General features: G+C 36.3%; 1 protein-coding gene across 1 annotated transcript; it reads left to right on the top strand.

Annotated features, from left to right (window-relative positions):
- Window positions 1-37: 37 nt before the first annotated feature.
- LOC105439899 (transmembrane protease serine 3) lies at window positions 38-17,097 on the top strand. The gene is made up of 5 exons (XM_030985194.1): window positions 38-191; window positions 12,260-12,440; window positions 13,758-14,032; window positions 16,035-16,174; window positions 16,933-17,097. Exons 1-5 carry the CDS (start codon window positions 38-40, stop codon window positions 17,095-17,097), a joined length of 915 nt encoding a protein of 304 aa, XP_030841054.1.
- The last annotated feature ends 2,203 nt before the right edge of the window (window positions 17,098-19,300 follow it).

The raw sequence follows: 19,300 nt of genomic DNA, 5'->3' as shown, positions 1-19,300 counted from the left end.
TTTTGTCTTTGAATTACATCAGTTTGTTGCATTAAATATGCGGAAAGGTCAAACACTGGCTGATTCTCACCTTGTGCATTATCAGCACGTTGAGTTGTTCTCTCATGAGCTACAGATGAAGGAGGAATGTATCCTGGCTGTCTTTGTGAAGTTTCACTTGCAAACTGTCTTTGAACTTGACCTTAACCTTGGTATTGTGAAGCTTCCACCTGTTGAATAGCTGCCAATCTTGCACTTGCTGCAGCTACTTCTGCTTCTAATTCTAACTGCTCCTTCCTTCTCTGCAGTAATTGTATCTCACTTTCTAGTTAATATTTCTTTCTGAGAACTTCTGCCTTTACTTTAAGTTCTGCATGGCTTGCTGGTGCTTCGACTTTAGCCCGAGATGCAGCACTCCAGTTGCTTGCCCCACTGACAACCGAGTGTGACCCATAACTCTTCATCTTGGGTGCAAATCTTGGTGCACTAACATTTGAAATACTATCACTTGGTTCTATTAGTGGTACATTCCCAACATCATCTGTAGTACCTCTGGCTTCTTCCAGATCCAATCCAAATTCAAATAGTCCCTGGTCATCATCCAGATTACCACTAAATATTGGATCATAGGTCGCACTATTCATGACTGACTTAATTCAACTGAAGTGAAGCAATAACTCTAAATCTAGTATTCTTCATAAACTAAAGGCAAGCCTCAGTTTTCAACTAATGATATTGCCATATGGCCCAGTGGGAATACTTGTAGTTGGGTCCAAATAATATCTGACAGAGACAGTGACTAGTCTTCGTCCTAGACTACTACTGTAGTGTAACTGTGTAGGTTATGTCGTCTGCTACTGTGAAATTCATTTTACACCTTTCTATCACTAGTATCACCATAGACCTACCACCACTGGTGGTAGGTCTATGGTATCACTCATCACTTCAGTCTGACAGTGTCACTGCTTAACTTTGTTAGACTAGGCTACTCGTTCCAAACACTCCACATGCAGCTCTTCTTTGCTCTCTTCATCGCTCTTTCAAGTCTCTGCTCATTTAATGTGCACACATACTTAATGACATACCTATGCCATCCCTTGCAATGATCTTGATGCGATTGTCGTCACACATGTTCCACATACCGACATTCGTGTAGCACAAATTGACTCAGTCTGAAAATGTCCAATTGTTTCCATTATAGTTATAATATCATAATCACATGAAGACTTAATTCCGATGAACATATTCAAGCGATGATTAACAGAGGTCATAGTATAGAGTTCACTTTCTGCCTGTTATGGAGCTTATAAAGCTTATGAAGGAGGTTGAAAACTGGTAGGCCTTCCTACATTCTTCCAACAACTACAAATTTGTTTCCCTAGCTACCACCTTCTAACCTGCCGCAGAGGGCCTAAATTCAATTTCTGCCTATAACAAACTTGTTCATTTTTTTTTCTTGGAAGGGGGGAATACTATAGAAAAGGCTAACATGTATTGTACACATAATCAGGAATTATTCAATCCTGTGTCGCTAATACAAAAACTATGAGGTTCCACTTGACAACAAACTAATCAAGTTGCATCCAGATATCAAAAACATTAATTGTGATTTGTGAACTGAAATTTAAAAGCACATATGAGCTCGTTTGAATTAATAACTTAATAATTTACATATCACATGTTGGCCAAAATACAAAAAAAGGAAACAAGATTGAGTAAGAAAAAGAATAAACAAATGTTTTCATATGAAGAAATAAGCTACCTACCCTATATGCCATATGTATAAGCTGTCAATTTAGTGCACACTAAGAAAAGATTCTGGCATCGTGGCTGCTACCAGTCCAGGCCACCTTGCAACGATACTAGTTATTTTCCCAGCATAATCACAGACAACCTGTCAATATGAAATAACATGTTGGCATTCATTAGTTATGAAAACTCACTCATTTCACACTTCAGATTGGCTGTGAAATTAGGTATCACAGAAGAGCTGCGTCGAGTGGGGACACGCAGAGCTCAATTCTCTCTTTATCAAGGAAGATTTTCATATCATGGAAAAAAATAAATATTATAAAAAAGCTCAGGATTCTGTCTTTCATGTCATGTCATTTTCATCAAAATCCATCAATTACTTACGACACAGTTGCTTGAGATTTACCCTCTAATTCGTACCGTGTCACTTCGTTTGTCCCCATTTTTATTTGATTGCCGATTCGTATGGCTAGTTTTGGCTCAATGCGCTTTAACACCATTTGTCTTTGAGTTTTAAAAATCCACTGGTTGGAAAAAGCACATCTTAAAGGCCCACTACACTACTTGTAGCTACTTGCGCCCTCTATATAACAAACCATGCCTAATCGGTGACCATTGATCCCCCATGATCCTCTTTTTCTTATGTTAACTGAGAGCTGAGTTGATATGAGATAACCACCTGTCCAGTGACCTTGCAGGGCAGTCTAATCCCTCCTGTAAACTATGGCAGATACGCTTTAATCTTTATTTTCATAAAAAAAAAATGATGGGGGTATGTTTTAAAAAAGATCGTGAAAAATCAGAGTGAAAAGTTTGAAACAATTTGTCTATATCAGAAAAACATACTTTTAATTCAATTTTGATACGAGAAGAAAGAAAATTTACTTTTTATTTATTTATTTATTTATTGGAGAATACAATCATGTAAATAATAAGAATGACCGCGAGATGGTGCTTGGGCGCAAATCCCATGAATACAGCTGTACCCTGACACTATGAAAATGACGGACAAAGAAAGCGGACAAAATATACAGTTCCGAAGGTAGACAAAGGAACATCCCTTCACTGCTATTATGTAAAAATGTGTAGAACAGGTGAATATGCGTGTGACACCTGTTCTACACATTTTTACACAATAGCAGTGAAGGGATGTTCCTTTGTCTACCTGGACTTCTTGAAGAGTTTAGAGCCATTTTCAAATGCCATTTAAAATTAATTTAAATGGATTTGACGGTCCAAACTTACAGAAATAATTAATCTATATATATACCCCAGATATGTCGAAATTCAGCCCCTTTTAATAGACACTCTTAAATCTAGCCATGTTTCAAAACCCATGAAAACTTGTTCCGGCGACGCAAAAATAGCCATTTTGTCACATGCATCAAAATGGGCTTCATATAATTATTTGAAAAATTCCACCAAAAAAAAAAATTATCAAAAGAACCTGAAAAAAAATAGGCATGTAGAAATCCATACAGAGAACAGATTTCTTGGAAAAAAAAAGGTGATTCATCAATTAATTACAAAATTATATCACCTTAAAAATGGCTAATTGTCAGTTATAGCCTAATTACACAAAAAATTTGACCATTTCGTCTCTTATGTAATTGGCCGTATTTTTAAAAGTACTTATTCAAATTTGAGAAATGAGGTATCAAAATTCTTCTTTTCATGTGCTCAAAAAGGAAATGGGCAGGGGAAGTCAAGTGAAATTTAGAAACTTTTAAAATTTGACTGTGATACCTAGTGAAATGTATCAATTTCACTTCTTATTCATGGTAATTAATGCAAATGCAGTTCAATATTTGATAATTTCTTTTTCAATATTTATTTATAGAACAAAAATTGGAAGAAAATGCTAATTACCCTATATATATTGACTGATGAAGTATTTCCTCATTTTTAACTCATGTTTTTCATTGTTTATCTTATAACAATGTAAACAAAAATAATCTCACTGTTAACAAAACATTTCGAGCCTTAAACAACAACAAATGCTTTGTTTGTATGGGGGGGGGGGTACCCATGCACTCATCTTTTTAAATGAACCTGTTTGTTTTTCTATAGTTTAAAAAAAAAGTGGTAATTGCCATTGATCAATTTACATGCTTCTCTTTGTGTTTTGTTCTTTCATTGATCAATGGCAAAAACAGTGTCCCAATTGCCATGGCCATCCGATCAAAAAATTATCAGAAATCTAGAGGTCATTTCCGTATTGCCAATAGAAGGATGGAACAAGTTTTGAGTGTTAGGATTTTTAAGTTTAACTATTCATTGGATAATCTTAACTGCGTACAAAGGCAGTGAAATGAGTACCGGTACGGGAATATTACTTTAATATTCATTTGGCCACTAGAAATCTTGCATTGGTCACCAATGAATTAGCATGGATGTACAACACAAGACTGGAGAGTGTATATATATCTAATCTGAAAATTTTGCAACCTAAAAAATAAAGGCCTAAAGGGAAAGCCGTGCCGGATCCAGTCATGATGTATTCATTTATTCTTGCCTGAACATCGACGTAGTACCTGTTCTTCCTATTGAAGTAGTACCTGGCTATCTTGCCCCACCAGGGCTCCTGATGTAAACATGTGTCCCATCAACAGCACCCACAACTCCTGGAAATCTGCAGTACTGGAAAAACTGCTTCTGAATAGTAGTCACTTTTTGCCTTGTGGGTCATTCCATGTCAAATCACTCAATGGTTTTAACCCGACCATTTTTGATTTTGATGAAACTTAGTGTACTTGTTGAGTGTGATCTCACAGCACCAAATCCAAACTTTTAGGTCAATCGGATAAGGGGTTTGGGAGATACGGCCCACCAAATTTTGAGATTTTTTCAAAAATGGGGGTGGCGGGCCTACCTTTGAACCCTTGTATTTCAGGACCTAATGGGTCAATCTTCACAAAATGTGTATTGTTGGAAAGGGTATTCAATAAGGATTCCAAATCTACCGCCATTTTGAAAATTTGGACATGTTGGGGTACTTTGACCTCTTGACCTAAGATTTGACCTTGAAATTGACCTTGTGGATCACGTGACCTTGACAACATTTTTCATGAAATGTAATCTCTGACATGTTCACTTAAACATATAAAAGTTTCAGAGATATAATATTTTTTGTTTAGGAACAATAAGGATTGAAAGTATCCATACTTACAGATATTCACAATAAACCCTATTATAATGTATACAATACATGCAATATGCACAGTATAACATACATCTTCCACGTGCTTTTTTGTTCTAGGCATATCCATTCTAAATGTCAGCAGTACTTGAATAGAAAATCAAATGACAAGATCATATAGGCCTATTTGTTTTAATTTGGGTGGCTGTCACAAAAGTAAATTTTCCCCGAGACGAATTCAAAGAATTGTAGTCTGTTTTAAGGTCAGATAATAGATACAGCCCAAATGTTCATACATAGGACTGATTGGAGAACAAAATTGAGAGGCCATCGGATATGAAAACACTAAACATTTCATGGTTGGAAAGTTATAAAGCATATCACATATAGAAATGTCAATAAAGTAAAGCTATGGATTCGACTACATGTACAGGTTTTATATGATTTTAAGGAAAGGATCGAGAGATTGAGAGATTTCAATTGCACTAATCGGGCTGACCAGATATTATCGCAGATTGTTTAGGCGGTGAAATACTTGGATAAAATCAATTGAGCATAAATTATCTCCGTGCAGTGCTGCATCCTGATTGGTTGATAGCTCTCAGACCAGGTTTGAGAAATTACAAACCTCCCCTCTGAGCAGTCTGTAAATTTCGGGTCTGATGACGTTCATAAACCATGGTCTGAGGACAAACCTGCTGTGTGAAATGTAATTTCAGACCAAGGTCTGAACTCAAACCTGAAACGCGTCATATGACGTACGAAAACCATGGTCTGAGGACAAACCTTGCTTTGTGAATTCGGGCCATAGGGTGTGGAATGTGCTTGCCAGAATAACTGCACATCCCAATACAATACGGTTTAGAATGTGCTTGCCAGAGAAAGTATGTGTGGCACTCTGATAATGTAACAGTGTCACTAAAGAAATGAGTGACAATTGAATAAAAGGATAGACTTCAAGCCACACAATAAGCCAGTTTCGTAATGTAACCAAATTTAATGCATACGTCTTTGTGAAGTGCCTCAATACAAATTATTTCATTCACCTGATAAGAATAATAGTATTTCAATAGTCAGAATGCAACTGCATATATTAAGTTGTTGCCAGGTTGGACAAACATTATGGCTTGACCTACCTAGCAACACTTAATATATGCAGTTGCATTCTGACTATTGAAATACTATTATTCTTATCAGGTGAATGAAATAATTTGTATTGAGGCACTTCACAAAGACGTATGCATTAAATTTGGTTACATTACGAAACTGGCTTATAAAGACAAGATAATAATATTTACAAATGCAAAGTTCTTCTAAGGTCAAGTCACTGCAATTCATTACGTCATAATTCACGATTCTATGGGATGTATGGGACACCCAAAGATGAAATAGAATGAACTTTCCGATTAAAGGGGATGTAGCATGACAAGACTATTTGTCTTTCCTGTGGCCTGACTTTGGGCCAATCAGGTATAATAGGGACTTTTAGATTGAGTGGACGAGAACACGACGAACGCCGACTGATCATGCGTGTCAACGTACTCAACTGCCATGTTGACTACAATTAGAAATCTTTCAGATCGACGATATACATGCATGCAGGAAGTGACGAACAAAGAAAGAGGACAAAATATACAGTCCCTCATTCTATCCTCAACAATAGGCCACTTTCGTAATGTAACCAAATTTAAGGCATAAGTCTTTGTAAAGTGCCTCAATACAAATTATTTTATTCACCTCATAAGAATAATAGTATTTCAATAGACAGAATCTGAACTGCATACATTAGTTGTTGCCAGGTTGGACAAACGTTATGGCTTGACCTACCTAGCAACACTTAATGTATGCAGTTGCATTATGACTATTGAAATACTATTATTCTTATCAGGTGAATGAAATAATTTGTATTGAGGCACTTCACAAACACGTATGCATTAAATTTGGTTACATTACGAAACTGGCCTATTGCTGTGTAACATCCCTTCACTGCTATTATGTAAAAATATGTAGAACAGGTAATTATGCATGTGACATCTGTTCTACACATTTTTACATAATAGCAGGGAAGGGATGTTCCTTTGTCTACCTGAGTAACTGTATATTTTATGCACACGCGGTATATACTAGTACCGTACTAGATTTAGGAAAATCAAGGTTGACGCATTCTCGATCGCCGACTGAGACGACGTGATGCATGCGCGGTGCCTTAAAATGACATCACACGTTACAGTCAAAGCTGTCGACGTGCAAATCAAAAAGTCCCTAATACGACTAAGGACGACGTGAACACAGTATTCATGTGGGTGCAACATACGCAAAACCGAATCAAGTCCATTTCTTTATGTGCAGTTGTCCAAAAGACGTCATAGATGGCGTTTACCAGCATTTGCCCTGCTGCACCCCCTTTAACCCTTACTGTACTGGGGGGGGGGGGGGCCTGGGAAACCCCCCTCAACATTTTCGGATATTGCGCCACAACTGCTTGGAATTTTGAATTGTCATTTCTAATTATTTTCCCTCAAGTCTTACGCACATTTTGATACCATTTTCGTTGAAATCGATATACCTTTAAGGTGTTATGTAACAATTAGTATGCGCATGTCATCAAAAGTATGCTATAATTGCATATATTCATGTACAAGCAGAAATGTGAATACAGGTTTAGATGTGTTTCTTCCTAAGTGGGAGATATGAATTGATATCAAATTGATTTTGTAGGTTTTCTCAAAGTAACTTGATGTATTCCAGAACAAAAGAATACATTAGAAATAAAACAATAGATATAATAAGAAATAAAAAAAAAACAGTAAAATACAAAAGAAAATAAATATTTGAAAATCGCATCAAATTTGCATAAATTATCATTATTAATTACATCAAATTAACTATTTTGTGTTAGAAAAGTTTCATATGAATAATGAGTTTCCGATTAACATTCAAAAAGTGGAGTCTGACAATTTTTGTAATTCTAGTTCCCTGTATATTTCCAGATTTGATATTCAAGAATGCATATTCATAATTTATGCAAATTAACCTATGCATTTTCAAATTTCATGAAAATAATGTAATCATGAATTTGAGATGAAGGAAACATTTAGCAAATACATTTTTAACATTCTTCACAAATATGTAGAGTTTTCTGTAAAATGCATAAAATTAGCATTTTTTATGATGAATTACGCTATAATGAGAAAAATTTGCATATTAGGAAAAAACTAATTATACCATCTTGTTTCTTATGTAAATATCTACAAACATGCAAATTTCAAACTTTCTTCTTTTTAATCAATTTTTGCTCAAACTTTAACTGACCTGTTTCTCTCATTTTCCTCCTTCGATTAAAACCGACTTAATATCAGGGTAGACTCCCCCTTAAATTGTCTACCGGTATACTAATATCAAATCCTGACGTATACTGACCTACAATGGATAATGATCACTTATAATTCAATTGATTGGATTAGTACGTAAAATCAATATGTGATAATAGTTTTATAGGATATATTTCCACATTTTACAGCAAAAATCTGAAGTGAAAACTAGTATGTTTCCTAGCTGCCCTCAGGGGTGGATCCAGTTGGCGCGTGGGGGACACGCCCCTCCCCCTTCTACCTTCCAATTTATTTATTTTTAATACCTGAATAAATGTTCAGTTCATTCTTTCAGAATGCCTCAGAATGTACCGTAGAGCATCTTAATGTTCAAAATTTTCATGGACCCCATGACGTTAAAAAATCCTGGATCTGCCCCTGGTCCTCCTGTCAAAATTGTATGAGACAAGTCCCTCCCCCCATGGAGCCCATCACAAAATGTATGACTGTCTCTTATTTCTTCCATAGATATTAAATTCTCAATTGCGACTTCTATTACACTGACATACCCACTGGCCTACTCTATTTACACTCGTGATGTTACATGGCGGATCACAAAGGAAAAAGGCTTGTACAACGGTTACTTCGTCAATGTCCTCGTGCTTCTATTGGGCCAGATGAGCTCATTGGTTATAGGACTAGGAATGGATGATAGCCTTCCTGAAACACGGGCCATGATCTTTTACTCACCACAGTCGAATTTGTATTTTATATCAGAAGCATTGTGGGTTCGCCTACACTCATATGAATCCACGAATGCAACATTCGAACTCTCAGTTGCACCTTATGACTTTACTGGTAAGTATTTAGAGTAAGAATTAGCCTCAAAGTTATGCCATTGTATTCAAAATTGATATGATAGCAAAGACTTTCGAAAGTCAACTGAAGGTTTGATAATTTTAGTATATATAGTATATATCCCATAAATCGTCCTTGTTTTCACGAAGTGACGGTAGTGAGGAAAATCGTAACGCAAAGTGAATGCAATTTTTTTTCACTACCGTCACTTCGTGAAAACAGCGACGAAATGTCAAATGTGAATTATATATATATATATATATATATATATTCATAGTAAATGCTAAGACTCGGCATGGCTTTTGATTTTTCAAAAGTCTTTGTGATTGTGCTGATGAAATTTTTCATACAAGAAGCCATTATTATTTCATTCATACACAAAAAGGAAATTCAGCATTTGAAAGCGTGTAGTTTGCTGCTAAAGAGCCCTAATTTGTTTGTCAGTTCTACTATTTTTAGCTCATCCGGTCCGTCCACAGTTTTCAAAATGCTTCTTCGTTATTTTTCAACTGATTTTGATTCTGATTGTTTCATATGGTAGGGCTAGGAGGGGGATTTAAAACTTCTACACAGAATCGTGAAATTCATTATCTATGCTAATTTATGCAAATTTATTCGAAATCACAAAAAATGCTTCTTCATTTCTCGACCGATTTTGATTTGGTTTGCTTTATCTGGTAGAGCTAACTTTGGAACACTAAACTTCTACACAGAATTTTGAGATTTTGCTCCATTGATTATTTATGGTACTTTATGCAATTTTTTTCCAAAAAATGCTTCTTCTCCTTCATATTTCGATCGATTTTGATTTGATTTGCTTTATATCATAGAGCTAACTTTGGTACACTATACCTCTACGCATAATTTTGAAATTTTTCTCCATTAATTAAAATAATAAGCAATGTCCTTACATTATTCTTGTATGAAGTGTGAAGTCTTATTAGGAAACAAGAACTCCTGTGAATAATATGATTTGTGATCCGCCTCCATGTCGCGGGTGCCGGGCAACATTTTGCACTTGAAAGAATATTACAACTATATGTAAATACTCGGTGCAAAGTGGCTGAAGGGTCACAGTGTTTTGTGTTCTCTTCCACTTTATGCATGCTTTTTTATTGTTTCGGTTATAAAGAGTATTCAATTTGCCATAAAAGATTTTTACTCACTAACTCCTCTTCTTCAAAAAACTCTGTTCTCTTATTGTTTTCTCTCAAAGGGAGTAGCATTTCATCAAATAGCCCTTCTCAAATTGTATGGGATGTTACATTCTATGGCAGATATTTCGCAATGAGCTTTGGATACAATTCTTGTGAATAATAGGATGTGTGATCGGCCTCCAAGTTGCGGTGGTTGGCAACATCTTGCACTCAAGGCAAGCACAACATCCAACACACCTGAGTGCAAAATGGCTGAAAGATCACAATATTTAATTTTGTTTTAATTCATCAGTATTATGCATGCATTGTTTTCATTCTCTTGTTACCTCCTAATTCTTCAATTTGTTTAAATATTTTAACAATTTTCTCACACTAACTCATTTTTTCCCCTTACAAAATTGTTATTTTGCCATATTTTTCTGTTGACAATTTACTGACTATTTATACCTCTGTCCTTTTCTTATCATAATAAAAGGTGAGTATGTTTTATCTCTTACTAAGTTCGAGTCCTGCTTGTCATAAAACTATATATTTTTCAACCAATTTTCATTCCATTTCCTTTAGTTTCTATTTAATCTTGTACAGCTAAATGAAATTATGTCCCTTCCAGGGCATCAAATTTTTATTTTTTGACCAGTTCAAAAGTGTACCACATAAAATTTACGGTATTTGTTGTTGCGAGATGCGGATGAGCACTAGGTCATTGACGTTCTGGTTTAATGTTGTATACTGGTAGTTGTTAGTTTGTTATTATTACTATTATGACAATATATGTTTGTATTTTATACATGTTCAAAACGTATACACAGTTTTATTTATCTGCAAATATTATGGAAAACTATTTCCACATGTTGGAATGATAAAATGGAAAAAGAAATGAATAGGAAACAGTTTCATGCCTTTTATGCCTCCGTTACGAAGTAGCCAGAGGCATTATGTTTTCGGGTTGTCCGTCCGTCCGTACATTGTACGTCCCATTCTCGTGATCGCGTTATCTCAAGAACCGATTGCATGGCCAATGAACTGATTAGCGGAGGCATAATTTTTTACTTAAGCATAAGGACATAAGGAAAATAATCTTCTGTAAAGTTTGCTTGTATCTTTTTGCTTATGAACTTTAATGATAAGATGTGTATAGCAATTCTTTTCATGTTTCTATGATAATAGGAGGCCCACTTCTGTGCAGTGAGGGCCGTGTGAACATCAGCAGTAATGGTATTTGTGATGGAGAGAAACAGTGCATTGATGGAAATGATGAAAGTAATTGCCCTCGGCCTCGTAAGTCATAAAAATTCATGTTCTTTAAAATGCTATACTGAATACTAGTAATGCTGTTACACTTTTGAAGACAAATTTAGAAGGCATCCTGATTGGATGACTATGTAGTAAATGGTGTAATATGGGACTTTGGACATTTACAATTGTTTGTAGAATTGATGTGAACTTTTCATTGGAAATTTTTGAAGGGCATGGAGAGATATGCATGCATATGTGACAAAGTTATTTGATTCGAAAAGAGCTATATACCTTTTCCTTCGGGTACATTTGGAAAATGAGAACATACCCTTCTCATATGATCAATACTGCGATGTAATTCACAAAGAGTGAGATATCATTACAATTTTTCATAGTCCCGTGATACCGCATTAACAAGCATTATGCCCTTCACAAAACAGGCCCCTTCTGCAAAGTGGACCAAGAGAATGGTACTATATATGACCACTATATGAAGATTAATGTTCATATTCATTTGACATAAAGAAATTTCCATTAAATTCAATTTGTAATTGTAAACAACAAAAAACAGACGTGGCGAAAGTCTGAAGACAAATGTCATATTCACAGTAAAATCCAAGAAAACATGAAATAACTTTATGAAATGTACATTAACATAATTATAATAGTTCAATGATATTAAAGTGAAAAGGATAAAATGTCATAATGAGATCATGTTATAAATTAATAAAAAAAAATTGCTCAATATATTTTGATGGTGTGTGTAGGTCTTCTTTCCTGTATGTCATTCACAAAATAACCTCCTTTTGCATTGCTTTCTTTCAAAGTTTTCCCAGAAGAGTGTGGGTTGCGCCCTGCCCTGGACGTACATCGTGTCACACACGGATCAGAGGTTACCATCCTGGGAGAAGCCCCATGGCAAGTTGCCCTCTACGCGAACGGTGTTCGATTTATATGTGGTGCAAGTATCATTGCCAATGATTGGATCCTCACTGCAGCACACTGCGTGTAAGCTATAACAGCGTTTTTTTTTTTTACCGTTGCACTCTAGGCAACATTTGCTTTGTGCATGTTAACCACTTACCCCAAATGAGCTTACAAAGCCACTTTGTACATGCACCAGTTTAGATTCGAACATGGATCAGTAACTTGTTGCATTGTTTGCACTGTATTCGGCCAATTGACAATTATTGTACATGTTAGACAAGTGATCAGACAAATGATGCCTATATATAGATGCCATTTTGATTGTGTTAATACCTGCATTGATATTGAGCCTGTGAAAGCAATTAACCCAGAACAATGTTCGTACTTTTCAATTTCACTCTTACTTTTTGTACAACACTCTCACATATTCTATCTCCAAGATTTCTTGCCAGTCACTAGCTGACACAGTCGTGTTCAACGGGTATTATGGTTGTACAGTGTACATGATTTGTAGTGTCATCTGTAGTGATGGGTACAAAACCAGTGAGATCAAAACTCGCCCAGATAGTTCATAGGAAAAATAATTTAGCCTTTGGCCCGCCGGGCTTACAGCATCAAATTTGTAGACATTGGGACATTTGTCGGTAATTGGTGGCTAGTTTTGTTTGTAATTGGTGGCCTCCCACTGAAAAAGGTCTAGTGACGCCCCTGTGCAGAGTTGCACATAGTATATATTGAGACAGTACTCAGTTGTCTTCAGAATGACATCCTTTGTGCCCTTGATAACAGACAAGCTGTGTTCTTACTAATGCTTGTCGACCTTTCATCTGCGTTTGACATTGTGGACAACACAATTTTGTCAGGCTTGCCAACAAATTCAGTCTACACGATAATGTTCTTTCCGTGTTCCTAGCAACAGGTCAAAGCATAGGGTTCATATAAAGGGATCCTTTTCTAGTGACCGACTACTGGAATTTGGTCTATAATGGAGCCACAGTTATTTATATACCACATTCGATGCAAGCATTAAATCATAAGTCTGCATTCAGTTTATTATCATGTATATGCAGATAATATTTTACCATTATATTCGACCCTCGGAAAAAAACCATTTGAATTGGCTCAATGACCATCCCTTTTCCACTGATCCCCAATTCTTCTACAATTAGAGATCTGGGCCTAGTGTTCGACCACGTTACCTAATATGTTGTGACCTTCTTCTTAATTTGTTGATTGACTATTAATTAAGGGATAGCACCTTATATCCTCTGGAAAAGGTGCTATATAAATCCAATTATTATTATAATCAGAACATGATTTTTGAAAGGCACAATAATAGGTATACAGTTGCTCTTGAGAACATTTTTCCTTGAATCATGTTTGTTTTTCTTTGTGCAGGGAAGACTTCTACTGGGACTCTCCATTTCAAATTCAAGCAGGAACGCTTACTCATGATACAGCAGGGCAGGTCCATGAAGTATCTGAGATATTTAAACACCCGCTGTTTGACTCATTTTCACTTGGATATGATATTGCTCTCCTCAAGCTATCAACTCCGCTCAATTTCACGGATGCTGTCCAGCCCGTATGTCTGCCCCCTCCAGGGGATCATCTTCCTGAAGTGGGTTCCTATGTCACGTTTACAGGATGGGGAAGCTTTGGCGAGATGCGTGGTAGGATTATAATCACACTTTCTACAACTTACTTAGATATGTTGTTCATATCACAGATAAAAATGAAAACAGTTTAATGTAATTTTGGGAAGTTTTAATCACTACATATATGTGGGAACTTCAAATTGGCTGAATCTATAAGTCCCAGACAACTTTCCATTTTTGTTTCAACTCATAAAATGACTAACATGTCAATTTTTCAAAATATATGACTCATTACGGTCTTTTCTCTTCAGAGGACCTATAATAATATGCTATCCATAATATATGTTTAGTTTTGCCAAAGGGAGAACGCACTTCTCAATGATATTTGTGTACACTACAAATGGGAGGGTTTAGTTGTCCATGGCAACCTCAAAATGCACTGACCAATTCACATAGATTCACTTATCTCATTAATTAAGATTCATAACTCTTATTATTGGCCTCCATTTTGTTTCCATTATTTTTCGCTTTCATACAAATGAACATATTACAAATGTTGGATTGCCCTTCAAAGCCTGGAGGGATAAATGGGGGGATTGGAATATCATGGCACCTTTAATATGATGACAGTGTTAATAAAATGATTTAACTACGCCATATCTGAACAAGCCTTTAGAGGTATGAATTTCAAACTTGGTATATAGTGAGACAATATGATTGGATTTTGGGTTAACCATGCATTGGCTACTGGATCTGGGTTGGTGCTATATCAAACAAAACGGGATTTGAAAATTCAGAAGTCATGGGTTAAGAAGGTCAAGGTTATCAAGTCATCTAGTAAACATGCAATTAAATAACCTTGTTATCACCATGTAAGCTAATTCAAAGCTGTTTTAGCTGGGAACTTAACATTTGCATTGAAGTTGTCTGCATTACCGTATGGAGACAAGCAATCATATTTTGGGATTGTCAGGTCAAAAGTCATAAAGATTAATTAACATGTAAGTATAGGCTTTTTATTCTTATGATATTTCTAGAATAATTCAAACCATGATCATAACAGAGGCATATTGGAGACGAAATCGTACTCCATCTTGAGTTCTTCCATTATTTGATTTCTTTTATCTGTACAGTGCGTCCTAGAAAAAACGAAACCGAGATTTATCGATGTTTTATTATAATTTAATCACAATTATAATTGATAAATGACACATGTTTGGAAAGCTTAGATCCTCCTCTTTCATTTGACGCAACTCATATAATGCATATTTGAGGCATGAGTGATTAAAATGAATTTGAAGAGAGGAAACCAAAAAGCAATTTGGCGGACGATATCTGAATTTCAAAGAGGAAATCACATTTCTAGAAAGTTGAGTTTTTGCCCTTTCATATGACACCTTAGTTAGGAAAAATGAGCTAGGAATAACAAAGTTCTGTTTGTTTAAAGTAGTGCTTGCATTTCCATAATTTCATTTAACAAATTCGTTTTCACTGGCTGCCTGCCGTAGCAACCAATGGAATTAACAAAAGAATTAACTCCGTTTCGTTGACAATCATCCATGCATGAAGTATTTCGTCTACGGCTGATTGTGTACGAAGCGGAGTTAAGTCTTTTGTCCATTCTGCTTATTGCTACGGCAGGCAGCCAGTGAAAACGAATTTGTTTGATAAAATTATGGAAATGCAAGCACTACTTTAAACAAACAGAACTTTGTCATTCCTTGCTCATTTTTCCTGCTGGTTGAGGTGTCATATGAAAGGGCAAAAACTCAACTTTCTAGAAATGTGATTTTCTCTTTGAAATTCAGAAACCTTCCGCCAAATGACTTTTTGTTTTCCTTTCTTCAAATTCATTTTAATCACTCATGCGTGAAATATGCATCATATGAGTTGCCTCAAATGGAAGAGGAGGATCTAAGTTTTCCAAATATGTGTCATTTATTAATTATAAATGTGACTAAGTTATGATAAAACATTGATAATTCTCGGTTTCGTTTTTTCTGGGACGCACTGTATTACCATCTATGCTTCATTCAATTACATATTTCAACCAGTTTTCTTTCATTTGTTTGTGAAGGGCCCATAACTCGTAATCTGCAGAAGGCCAGAGCACCTGTGATACCAAACAACATATGTCAGAGATCTCTGACAGGTTTCCATGTTTTGCCATCAATGTTCTGTACTATGTACGATACTGGATACCAGGATACTTGCACTGTAAGTTATACTTTTTTTCATAAAACATATATGTTTTTTTTTCAATCTTTTCTTATGTTATTTTCAATAGTCTACATCCATTGTTATTAAAGCAGCATAGCTCTGGTGGATTGGCATGAAGTCGCTTTTCACTCCAGCCCGGTCTTATTTTCAGATAAAGATTAATATTTCTGACTTAAGTTATACTGAAAAATATTAGAGCATTTAAATAACAGCCCATGACAAATATGTAATACAAATTTATATCAAATGCAATTTATGGGGATCAGAACTTAGAGTTTGTGGTGTTAAAAGAAGAAAAAAAAATCTACATGACCGAACTGATGATTCGATCCATCCATGTTTCTTTAATATAAAATACATACCACGCCATGTCTGTAGTAGAATACAGCACCAAATGAAAGAATGCAGCATCGATATGGATATAGAACAAAAATCTTCCTTGTTGAGGCTCAAATTTATTTTCCTTTTGTATGCTCCTACCCCCACCCCTTCAGAAGAACCCAGTCTCCTGGCACCACTGAGATATGTAATCCCCTCACCATTTCAGGCCCATGTTATCATCATTTTGTAATTTGTGTGAACTTCTTCAAATGAAAGAGTTTCATTTGGTGGTCACTTTGCTGTACTCATAGCCAGTAACAAAAGCAAACCCAGAAGGCAAACAAATCTGCTGTGTAATGGTATATGGAACTATGATATAACTTCAAACAGGACATGTATTTGTCATCACTCATTCGCTTTTTGTCTCTATTTAGGGTGATGTTGGGGGTCCACAAGTACAGGAGGTAAACGGTCGCTGGACTATCTATGGCATCACTAGCTGGGAAACTGTCTGTGGCAAAGCATACTCGCCATCAGGCAAAACTCGAGTTTCAAGTTTTATTGATTTCATCTATAAGACAATTCGAGAGGATGATTAACCAGAATTATACTCATACTACCAATCACTATTAAGCCCATATCAAATTTACGTCAAAACAATTGTAAAGACAAAGTTATTTCTACTAATTCAGTTAAATCCGACCCTGTGTCTAAGATCACTTTTAACAAAGGAAAGCTTATACCTCAGTTGAACGAAAGCTAAAGCCCAATTTTAGTAGAATGTAGGCCTTATAGATTTGAGACTAAATGAATATTAAATTATTCTCTACAAATCGCTATAAAACACCCATGACAAATTTATGTCAAAACGATTATGAAAAATGTTTTATCGATTTAATTCTTAAGACCATTTGAGAGATTAATTTATCAAATTATTCTTTATGAATCATTTTAAAATCCCATGGAAAATTGATGTCAATTGATCACAGACAGGCGCGCCAGAAGCAGTTTGGGATGGGGGGGGGGGGCAAACACTCCAAGGGGGCTCACCTTCCAGGGGCAGTGACGTAATGAGCAAAAACGTTTGGGAGGGGGGGGAAAAGAAAAATCTGCTTCACCACCACTCTTCAGCAGCCCCCGCAGAACGTTTTTTAAAGTGGAGTATTAACGATCAGGTAGAGCATAAATTGGCGTGGGGTCCAGGGCCTGAGCCTCAGCAGGGGGGTCAAAGGGCTGAGCCCCCGGAAGCTCAGGGTTTTTAGGCATTAAATTACGGTCAGATAAGCATATTTAGATACCTCATTTGTGATACTGGCAGGTCACTAATTGGCGGAGAGTCCAGGGAGCAGGTCCCCATTGAAGCTCAGGGGTTTTAATATTTAACTACGGTGAGGTGAGCACCCAGGGGCCGCCTTAGGGCCCTTGGTGGGGTCCAGGGGGCAGAGCCCCCCGAAGCTTGGGGGTTTTAGGTATTACGGTCAGATGAGCATCCAGGGGCCGCCTTAGGGCCCTTATTGGGGTTCGGGGCGGACCCCCTGTAAGCTTTGGGGGTTTTAGGCATTTAATTACGGTCAGATGGGAATATTTTGATACCTCATTTGTAACATTGGCAGGTCACTTATTTTTTCTCTCTTTCTTTTTCTCTGTAACATACTTTTTCAAAAAGTGAGGGGGGGGGGGGTGCCCCAGCCCCGAGCCCAGCCGTTTTGCAGACCATAATATAAAGGCTTCTAAATAAGCATATTTTTCGCCCGACTGTAAATTTAGGAATTTCTGATTTTCCAACAAACACATAATAAGGTATGACTTACAAAAAAATTGAGAAAAAAATACCAAGAAATCATGTCAATTCAGCAACTTTTGTAAATTACTGGTATCGAATAAGAAATACCCCCCCCCCCATCAGTACGCTAGCGTTCAGGGGGCTCATGTCTTCTCACTCCCATAACAAAAAAACAGACATGCTTTCCCATTCTCTCACAATATGTCCACGATATGCGGGTATCGCTATTATAAAAACCTCCATTGATAAATATAGGTGGCATGCGCAATGTTTAGGAAATTTAATTCCTGTTAAATTTCCTTTTTTTTTAATGGAATTTTATATGTAATTTAATACAGGTTTTTATTAATGTTATGTTCTTTTGGTTAAAAATACAAATTATCTTTACTTCCTTGCTTTTTGCCCCCCCCCCCCCCCCCACTTCCGGCGCCTATGATCACAGAGGCTTAATTTTTCATAAAGACCATTCTAGATTAATCCAGTCATTCTTAACAGTTCACTTTCGATTTATGTGTATGATTATATACATGACATGAAGGATTAAATTCAATTCAGTGTTTTTTTTTTTATATATATGAAAATAATTTTTCTTTTTACATTATTTTAAGGGGAGGTTCTTAGGGATGCCAACTTTGAGCGAGAGGTGAGAGTGAGACATTGCGAAGGGTAATGAGCACTTAATTTCTTTGGCAAATAAGCGGGGGTACGGGAGGGGGGGGGGTAGTGAGTTTTTTTTTCAATGGGAGGGGGGGGGGGTTATGGAGCACCATTTAAAAAAAAAAATCAACTAACAACTAAGCAAATAATGGCCTTCATAAATGTGCGACTCTTGGCAAATTGATTGGGTTTTTTGCTTATTACCACATTGCCGACCTGTTTTATAAATGTGATTATTCTAGTTTTAAAGCTTGTGTATTTAAACTGTGATATAGACTGCACTCTGTTAGGTCAAAATGAGCCTGATAATGACTTTGACCAGTCTTGTCCATTTTCCGAAAGTAATTTAATATGTGTGCAGT

Source organism: Strongylocentrotus purpuratus, unplaced genomic scaffold (genome assembly GCF_000002235.5).
Source record: "Strongylocentrotus purpuratus isolate Spur 01 unplaced genomic scaffold, Spur_5.0 spur5_scaffold_14, whole genome shotgun sequence".
NCBI lineage: Eukaryota > Metazoa > Echinodermata > Echinoidea > Camarodonta > Strongylocentrotidae > Strongylocentrotus > Strongylocentrotus purpuratus.
This window is presented reverse-complemented; position numbering and strand designations above follow the sequence as displayed.

Bases quoted from the DNA above. Each gene is read 5' to 3' on its own strand.
- LOC105439899 (XM_030985194.1), top strand. From the start codon at position 38: ATGCGGAAAGGTCAAACACTGGCTGATTCTCACCTTGTGCATTATCAG. The intron at 14,033-16,034 runs GTAGGATTATAA...TTGTTTGTGAAG, and splicing joins AAGCTTTGGCGAGATGCGTG to GGCCCATAACTCGTAATCTG. The intron at 16,175-16,932 runs GTAAGTTATACT...GTCTCTATTTAG, and splicing joins GATACCAGGATACTTGCACT to GGTGATGTTGGGGGTCCACA.